Below are 10,169 nucleotides of genomic sequence, written 5' to 3' on the forward strand. Positions count from 1 at the left end.
CTCTACACCAAAGTGCCAAGCACATTGGTGTGACAGTCAGAGCCACGGACCAAAGGCCCCTCCCAGTACAATATAATGACAACCCAATTCTACCCAATTGTTCTTGTTGTGAAAGGGGTGGAACAACTTATTTTGCTCACAATGTTACCCTGTTGCATTTAATATAAATATTGTGACAGAGGACGCTACAGCGCAGCTCTGAAAAGACTGTGTTTGGAAGGTGTGTGTGTGTGTGTGTGTGTGTGTGTGTGTGTGTGTGTGTGTGTGTGTGTGTGTGTGTGTGTGTGTGTGTGTGTGTGTGTGTGTCAGGAGGGGGGGGTGGGGGGCAGCCCAAATAACATAAACAAACCAATTCCAAAATAGTACCATTCAGAGCTTTAATACAGTACAGTATGTACAGTAGATCCTACTTGTGTTGACTTCCGTCAATTCAATTTGGCCGCCTCCTGTCTAGTGGACTGACATCAATGAAGGCAGAAGGCCTGCGTTTGAACCAGGTAAACTGTCAAAATGGAGTATTGCTAAGAAAACACAGGATGTGAAAAATGGGTCACACCCAAGCCTACTTCCCATAATCACTAATTGCTATTGTTGTGCACAGTATAATCAGAGAGAGTAGAGAGAGAGAGGTTCCATTGGCCCATTGTTTCCGGGTTCTGTTATTGCAAGGGGGAGTGGGGGGATCAGGGATGGGCAAAGATACAGTTACATGTATTTTCAATACAAATACAAAATACTCAGCAAAAAATGTTACAAATAAGATACAAAATACATAACTGTAACAGTATCTAATATTGAAATACAATATTTGTATTTTCAACAACACAAAATACACAACAAATACAACAAAAACCATTGTGTACAAAAACTACCAATTTGACTTACATAATGAAATCAATTGAATTGAATTCTGAGAAATGAAATGATGATTAGAAAACAAACAAAAGCTCAAACGAGAAAGAAAGAGGCCCTGCTGTAGGCCAAGTAAGTATGCATGGCGTTAATCATCCCAGTGGGGAAAACACAAGACCAAAAAGTTGAATAATACTATATAAGGGAGATATACTGTAGGCTGCCATCATAACTAATTTTTCAAACAGCTTCGCATTCCAACGTTGGCGATGAGGCCGGTTTATGAGGCCTGCAAATGAGAACATCTCTCAACTGCTCACCCTTCACTCTTGACTTAATTTGTCTGAATTAACATGTCAGTGCCATAAGAATAGCAATCATTTCTGTGACAAAGTAGAGATACAAGTGCTTTTTAAAAAAAAAAGTGCACTATAGGATGGTGGCCAGAGTGGGTATTGCAACTGTTGGCTCTATGGGTGCATTCCAATATGCGACCTTGCTTCCTCCACTTGTGCTTGTGGCCTCGCCCCGCCTCCTGGCCCATCCTCCGTGGAGAAAACAATTAGGTTTCCCAGCTGTCAGCCTAGCCACAACAACTTTTAGGGGACTGTTTTTCATTTACCATCCCAATTGCAAAGGAGACAAAGACTTTACAATTGAGCTTTTATGAGATATTTAAATGTAATGCTGTTGTCAGTGATGTCATCCCGACATATTACTTCTTGGTACGAGGCCACAAGCAGAAGTGGAGGAAGCAAGGTTGCATATTGGAACGGACTTTATACAGCTAGATTTAAAGGGACACTGTGTGAGATTTTTAGTTGTTTATTTCCAGAATTCATGCTGCCCATTCACTAATGTTACCTTTTTCATGAATACTTACCACCAGCATCAAATTCTAAGAACTCATTACGACTGGAAAAATTGCACTTTTCATACATGAAAAGGGGGATCTTCTCCATGGTCCGCCATTTTGAATTTCCAAAAATAGCCATTTTTAGCTGCAAAAATGACTGTACTTGGACCATACTAGAAAATATGTGTTTAATACTCTGTAAACTTTCATGTAAAGATCAAATTTGGCAATAGGCAGCCCAATTTCAATAAGCAGCATAGTTGCAGTACCTTTTTTGACCATTTCCTGCACAGTGTCCCTTTAAAACAGTATGCACGGGTAATATCTCAATTCTACACAAAAGGCCCTCAATGGCAAACTGAAAGCAAGTTTGAATGACATGAGGAAAACATTAACACCTCATTGAGGAATGAATTAAATGATTAGCCAATCACCTTGAACCAAATTGAACTTCCTGTGCAGTCAAGGCTTAAGAAATCCAAGCATGTGCCTCCAATTCAGCTAGGGGCATTCATATACTTTTTAACCTACAGCACCATCTTGTGTTCATATTGTGTAATAACATTCTTTAGAACTAAGTATTTGTATTTGTAGTTTTGTGAAATACACAAAATACTGGAGGAAAGTATTTTGATACAAAATACAAATACATGTAATTCACTTATATTAAATAAAAATACAAAATAGTATTTTGTATTTCAAAATGTATTTCAAATAGATGTAATAGCAATACTGCCCATCCCTGGGGGGGATCCCCCTTTAGGCAGACCTAGGCAGACCTAAGGACTGTTCTATTCAATGCTAGGAGCATTATGACACACCCCTTTAGGCAGACCGGAACCTGGTCATGTTAGGTGCCCATAGCAACCTATTATGTCTCTATACTTAAAGAATCTCTGGTTAATGCAGTGTTTCCCAACATTTTCCATGAGTACCTCCTGATTCACACCCTACATCTCTTTGTCTGTCCCCATGGGACGGCATCATACATTTGTACATTTTTCCACATAACCCCTGAAGTGTACAAAGGTACCCCTGAAGTGTACAAAGGTACCCCTTAAGCGTACCCCTGGTTGTAACAGATGCCAACTAGTAGAGATTGGTGGTAGAAAGTTAGTAAAAATCCTGAAGCCTAACACAGATGTGGTACAGCTGAGCTATCAGCCCAGACCTTTACTGTACCTCCCATGCGTAACTGGAGCTGCGATATGTTTGTGGTGTCCAGGAAAAGAGAGTCATTGCCCAGTAAGCCTTCAGCTTTTCCACCACCGGTATACGTTTATATTTACCTCACTTAATGAATATTTATACTGATCTATTGCTAGTGTTGAGTGATATACAGCATGTGTGACCCTGTCTGCAATCAAATTTCCCACATTATGACAAAGAAATAAAACTTAGCTGAACTGAACCAGCAAGGGTATTTTTAGTGCAGTTTTGTTTTGTAGTGCATAATTAAAATTATACTTTGAAAAATGTCTGTTTTCTGTCAATACAGCCCATTTCACTGACACTACCCCATCAGGATTAACTGACATTATGTTACACCTAGTTGACACTATCATCCAAAGCGATGTTAAGATAGGCATAAATGGGCTGGAACACATATTTGGCTAAACTGTTATTACGCCTCTGGATATCAATCATCGTCTCTGATTAATCACAATTTGCACAGTAGCCACCCCACCAAATCTCCCACTCATAACGTACTCAGAGGGGCACACCTAAATGACTAGTTAAACTGTGTGTGTGTGTGTGTGTGTGTGTGTGTGTGTGTGTGTGTGTGTGTGTGTGTGTGTGTGTGTGTGTGTGTGTGTGTGTGTGTGTGTGTGTGTGTGTGTGTGTGTGTGTGTGTGTGTCATTTTTCAAAGAGAAGCCCAGATCAACTCTTTTGACAGCAATATATTGGTGAGGATATTACAGTGGCGATTTGAGGTTTTGCCCAAGCATAACGCAGAGGGAACAACTAAGAACAAGTCATTTTCCCCCATTTAAATGAAACATTCCATGGTCCATGCAATCAATAAGCTATTGACAGTGACAGTCAATGACACTGACATTTTCCCTGTTTTTGGTGAAAGCACTCCTCCTTTGCAGACACACCTTTAAAAAATGAAAGAGAGACAGACTAATGTAAATAGGTTTACTAGTCAGATATCCACTGAATTGGATACAATGGACCCATATTTTTACACATGAACTTGCACATCATCTGCATTAGATGTTAAACTGGTGCTAGGTTCGTCGATTTTTTGTTTCCAGTAACGTACAAAAAATATAACTCCAATAATTCCAACGGCGACCACCACTATTATACCAATGGACTTGCCAGGGCTGCCAACAGATGCATGGCGTGTGTAATTCAAGGAAGGTGTTAATTGGAGGTCAGGCCTGCGAGTTGCCCAGCCAATACCATCGATTTCATTACTTTCAATTTTCATCTTCACACATTTACCATTGGCCTCAAGTCTATAACCGTTTTGGCACGAGCACTCATAACTTCCCAGTGAGTTGTAACAAAAATCGTCACAGCTGTTCTGTTCACATTCGTTAATATCCTCACAAATCTTGGCGGCATGTTCCTCATGAAGTAAATAGCCACCCTGGCACGTGCAGCTGGAGGACTCGGCGTCGCCCACACAAGAGGGTTCGCAGCGATCGTCTAAACAGTTGTTGGGGACGCAGTGGTGTTGCTCTTTCTTACTTACAGCGAAGCCATCATAACAAGAACAGGTATACGAACCAGCACCTTTCGCTTGGCAACGATGCTCACACATGCCAGCTGCGCACGGGGCTGTTGAATACCGTGGATGGAGGTCGTTGAAGACGATGCTTTCCTTCTTTTCTAATACGAAGCTGGAGCATACATCTATTCGAATCTTTTCACACAAAAATCCGGCGCGTTTGAGTTTACATAGTTGCTCAGTCCATTTCAGGTCGACAGACACCGATACACAGTGCGATGAGCAAACTTTCTCATGGCCTCTCCACTTTGCGTACTGTGTAACTGAGGGATCAGATGTCCACCTGTAACCTTTCAATGGCAACGTCACATCTGTACACTGGCCATGGGGTAGACGCAGACCAATCCAAAACTCCCCGTTGGTTTTGCTAAGTAAGTCTTTTAGCTCGTCATTGGTGAGTTGCGATGGAACTGCCATTAGTTGACCCCCCATGTCTTCGCAAAGTTCTTTGGCAGTGTGGAAATTAGAAGAAAGCGTAAAAGCTGCTTTGCAGACGTCGTTTTTGCATACGCAGTTACGCGTAACGGTATTTCCGCAAGAAAACAAAGCCAGAAAAATACTCACTCTGGCAGACAGAGACAGAGTGAATGCCATAGTTGATAAGAATGCACTCTTCACCTCGCAAACACGCTGGATTAAGTTATCAGAGCATTTTGTTTTAGCCTACTAATCTGCCTCACAGTCTGAACTCAAGTGATGTGCCTGTTTGACTTCTCCGCTGGCATATCCCAAGCCTCTCTGAGGAAGGAAATAGGCAGACGTCAGAACTGAGCCGGAGAATGTGTAGATTAACCCTTGGAAAAAATGTCTTGATCACAACTGTTCAGGGTATAATTCAGTGTAATTATGTTCAGAGTGTCCGGCTATCCGTGTTATAAATCTATTTTAGGCCTATAAACAGAAAAGTGGAGTAGAGTAACTTTATTAATCCCAAAAGGGAAATTATGGTATGCTGCCGCTCAGGGCGGCGCATCTAGAAAGTAAACACAGTATGCTACAGTAGCCTATCATTGGGGGAGGTGAGGAGAAAAACACGTCTTCAAAGATTTAAGATTCCTAAGAACCCAAGTTGTCACTGGAACCAGTTCCCTAGGGAAAATTATTGTCAGTTTCCCAATTTACTTTTAGTATTTCTTCAGGGTTTTTTTAGGAACCTAAAGGTTCACTGATTCAGGTTTCCAAACTTTACCATGACAAGGCAAATATAGTGGTAGATTCCAGTCAAGGCCCCTCTGACATGGGCCGTGCCACGATATTTTTCTGTAGCCTGGCTACATACACTTTCAAAACTGGATGGAGTTGGTGCATTCCCAAACCGATTCAAGTAGCCTACTACAGAAAACACAAAACATTTTAAAGAAGTCGTAGTCATATTCTCCATTAGTATACCCTTTCCATATCATGTGCAAACAGCAGCACATGGACATACCAGAGCTCCCATAGGCCTACAGTAGTGTGTGTGGCCCACAGCTATTTAGCGTATGTTTGGTTTATTTAGGTTTACCTCAGTTATACATTTGTTAAATTATTCATTTTGTTTTGCTATACTTCCCTACCAAAAAACAGTGCCCTAATCACCAATCACCTATAGCAGCTGCTCCCAACCGTTTCCAACTTGGGGCCCACTTGAAATTCTCACAGATGTTTGCGGTCCACCTCTGACCCAAGAAACAATAAATACATAGTATTATACAGTCAAAACAACAACAACAAACCCAGTCAACAGCAACATACATATATATATATTTTTTTTAGATTTATCGAAAATTCCAAGGCCCACTGTGGCCCAAGTTATAGACAGTCAGAAATGTAGATATTGCAGACGTTTCGAAATGTGTAAACATAGAAGAAAAACTTCAGTCAGTGCTTTTTTTTTTGCAAAATATGAAAAATACTTTAATGTATTTACACTGGTGTGAAAAACAACACTAACAAAAAAATCAAGGATAAAACAACAGCACACACAACAAACAAACTAAAAAACACCATAATTTTGTTTCTAGTGGACACACAGGGGCATCGCTTTTACAGCCAAAACTAAAGAGAAACACACACACACACACACACACACACACACACACACACACACACACACACACATACACACACACACACACACACACACACACACACACACACACTCGCGCGCACACACACACACACACACACACACACACACACACACACACACACACACACACACACTCGCGCACACACACAGACAAATCCTATGTGCACCACTGTCACAGAATATAAGATGGTCTGTAGCCTACTTCTAAGGCTTAGTTTAATCGTTTAAAGTACTAAAGTATTTTATCTGACACGGCTCGGATGAAACCCAGCAGTAACTGTCAGCGGTTGGACTTTGCTTCTTCTTGTGGCTCCTTGACCGGTTGCAGCGGTAAATGACAATAGCAGCAGTTAGGAAAATCAAAATGATAAGCGGTATCACAGATGCTAAAATACAGTAAAGCACAAAGGAATTGCCAAGCTGTGCGTCAGACACAGGCTCCCCGGTGCCGCCAAACGGTGCGTGCGTAATCGGATGGATAAGTGCGCTATCCAAAGACGAGGTAGGCGAGTGATTCACCACAGGACTAGTGGAACGCTGTGGAATTTGAGATGGAATCAGGGTTACGTCAATGCCGTGAGATGAATGCGAGCCCTCAGATTTGTCCGGTAAGCAAGATATCCCATTGCTTGCTAGTTTCATATTTGGTCTACAAGAGCACACAAAACTTCCTAATGTGTTGGTACACTCGTCCTCACAGCGGTTAGTGAGGCACTCGTCAATGTCAACACATGACAAGCCTCTATCCGAGGACCTGTACCCTTTATAGCAGTAACACGAGAAAGACCCTAACGAGTTAAGGCAGCCCTGTGGGCATCTAGACTGAACGCATTCGTCAATATCATGACACTTTCCGTCCAATAAGCTGAACCCCTCTTTACACTGACAGGTGTAACTACCATTGGTGTTGATGCACACGTCGTCACCGCATGAATGAGTCAAGGAACATTCATCAAGATCCTCGCAGTTTATCTGGTCCGCTGCCAATTGGAATCCATCTGGGCACGTACATAAGAATCCAGAGGTTTTGGACAGGCACTTGTAGGCGCAAGGTGCATTGTCACAGTTATTTTTAAGGACACACGAGATTCCGTCGTCACCGAGTTGATACCCTTCTCGGCACGCGCAACGAGCTCCAGATTCATCCGCGACGCACAGCTGAGTGCACCCTCCATTCAAATGGTCGCATCTTGGTTTCTGCTCATTGCAAAACGGGCCTGGGTTTGACCATGTATACACACCGTTTATGTCATTACACAGTGTGTAAAGAAAAGTAGAGCCACACACAATTGTAGCAAAAGTCCCATGTGGCCAAACAGAGAACGCGTTGTGATTAAAAGGGGAATCTGACATTGGGACATTATACTCGACATGCCAGGAGCCCAGCACCGGCAGGCTCGGGCACATTCCCTTGAAGTGATTACGACACAGGTAAATGTGTTGTCCTTTGCAAGATATGTCCATCCATTTAAGTCCAACGCTAGACGATGCCTGAGCCACCACGCAACGCTCTTCTGTACAAGTAGTCTCTGGTTCTTTTCTCCAGTTCGAATACTGGGTGTCCTCCTCCCCATGAATCCATTTAAAACCTTTTAAGTTTAAATTAGGTGACGTGCAGTGGCCCTTTGGTAGCATGAGTCCGATCCAAAGCTGGCTGGTACTTTCACCGAACTGTGAAAGCACATATTCCATGTAGTCCGATTCAGTTTTATCCCGAGTCGTCATTACATGACCCCCGTGATCCTCGCACTTCTTCGCGGCCTCCTGAAACGGCAGCGCTTCACGATACAAAGTGAAGCAAGCTTTCGGGAGACACAGCGTTGCTGATTGCGAAGAGGCTACTTCACCCGCAAGAAACGCATAGCAGAGTAAAAACAAGGAGAACATTTTACTCCGTCTAAATTGGCAGCTTGATATTCATGTAGGCTGAAATGGAGTTATTTTTGTGGCGCATTATAGTCCACTGCTGGGAGCACGGAGTTTACACATCCTAAGACCCAGTGAATGAATCGTTTATTCTAAGGGCAACATCCTGTTTGGTGGATTACCTAAAACGGAAATAATATCTAGCAGCAGGTTTCTATTGTCTCCTCAGCGCGAGTTCCTCTTTGAAACAATAAGGCTGGCTAGTCCTTCTGAGGTCTTTCCCAGATGTGTGTAGCTGACAGCACACTATTCTGAAACTAGCCACTATGGAGCAAGATGTATGTTCAACATGAGCAAAATCTAGTTACATGTGTGGTGATTATTTTAACAATTTTCATTTTATTGCACTAGTCCTTCAGATGAAGTTTTTTCAGCATTTGTCTCTTTCACCTCTAAATATCCCATGGGTGAGATATTTTCACCTAGCATAAATTAATCCCTAACAGCAAAGGGAAAGACACCATGTTAACTATAACATAAACCCATACCTTGAATGAAAGTTGGTATGAATATGTATGTGCTGTATGTATGTATGTGGTATGTAAGAATGCTGCCCTGATATGCCCCTGCTATGCCCCTACTATCTATAGGGGCCACAATGGAAATAAGCCGTAGTGCTGACTATTAATTAATACATTTGTTCAATAATACCATGTTCAGTAGCCTACTGTAAGCCAAAATTGTCATTTGTGGGGGAAAGGTGAGGTAAAGCGTTTCTCTCATAAAATCCAGAGAAAATGGGCGTTATTCCCTAAGATAACAGACATCTTCAAAGACAGGAAATACAGGTAGCTAAGTCAGCCTTGACCATCGACCTCAGTCAAGGGAGGAAATTAATAACGGATGGGTGGTGGTCTAGTCCACGTCCACCGTAACCTTGCATGCAACACATGCCATTTCCTCAGAGGTGTCAGTTCCACCTTTAGAAAGTAAAAAAAAGATCTCTAGGCCAATATCTGTAGGGCTACACAGTCTGCTTACAAATCCTGGATGCATGGTTATGATTTCCAATTCACCCTCATGCAACGGGGTGTCAAAAAGGGGGGACAAAGAGGTCACATTTCCCGGGCCCAGGCATAGGGGGGCCCAGAATGGGCATAAACTAACTCAAATAAAGCAAGAATTAAAATTCACAATACCATGGCACACATTTTTTAATTGACATTTCAGGCCTTCATCAGATATACAATTCATTAAAATGCTCACTGTCTTTTGAAGCCATGACTGTAGCGTCTCATACAGTCACATTTCTTTCATATGTTTAAGACACAAAAGAAAAAGATCAAGAAACAATTTCCTTAAAACACAAATCAACAATTCTGGAAATTACTATATCTTAATCACTATCTCTCCACCACCTTTTATTCGTCCCCTGAAAGAAATTGGCCCATGTAGGCTGCCATCTGCAGTGGCGCCAAAGAGCCTGCGAAGTGTAGATAAATCAGGCTGCGCATCCTGTGTTTGTTTAAAAAGGTGGGGACCCAATTTCAATAGCCGGAAATGTCCCAGGATCACAGTGGCCCTGCCATTCATCCCCCTCTGAAGAACTGCTCTCTCTCTCTCTCTCTCTCTCTCTCTCTCTCTCTCTCTCTCTCTCTCTCTCTCTCTCTCTCTCTCTCTCTCTCTCTCTCTCTCTCTCTCTCTCTCTCTCTCTCTCTCTCTCTCACACACACACACTCCTTTTGTTTTCTTTATAGACACACATTTTGACACACACACT

At 42.3% G+C, this 10,169-nt stretch overlaps 2 protein-coding genes across 2 annotated transcripts; both read right to left on the reverse strand.

Annotated features, from left to right (window-relative positions):
• Nucleotides 1-3,837: 3,837 nt before the first annotated feature.
• On the reverse strand, nucleotides 3,838-5,207 carry LOC134435565 (thrombomodulin). Its single transcript, XM_063184624.1, has one exon. It carries the CDS (start codon nucleotides 5,044-5,046, stop codon nucleotides 3,898-3,900), a length of 1,149 nt encoding a protein of 382 aa, XP_063040694.1. The 5' UTR covers nucleotides 5,047-5,207; the 3' UTR covers nucleotides 3,838-3,897.
• A 1,437-nt stretch (nucleotides 5,208-6,644) lies between these two features.
• Nucleotides 6,645-8,857, reverse strand: LOC134470248 (complement component C1q receptor). The gene has a single exon (XM_063224275.1). It carries the CDS (start codon nucleotides 8,408-8,410, stop codon nucleotides 6,740-6,742), a length of 1,671 nt encoding a protein of 556 aa, XP_063080345.1. The 5' UTR covers nucleotides 8,411-8,857; the 3' UTR covers nucleotides 6,645-6,739.
• Between the last annotated feature and the right edge of the window lie 1,312 nt (nucleotides 8,858-10,169).

Source organism: Engraulis encrasicolus, chromosome 19 (assembly GCF_034702125.1).
Source record: "Engraulis encrasicolus isolate BLACKSEA-1 chromosome 19, IST_EnEncr_1.0, whole genome shotgun sequence".
Classification (NCBI taxonomy): domain Eukaryota; kingdom Metazoa; phylum Chordata; class Actinopteri; order Clupeiformes; family Engraulidae; genus Engraulis; species Engraulis encrasicolus.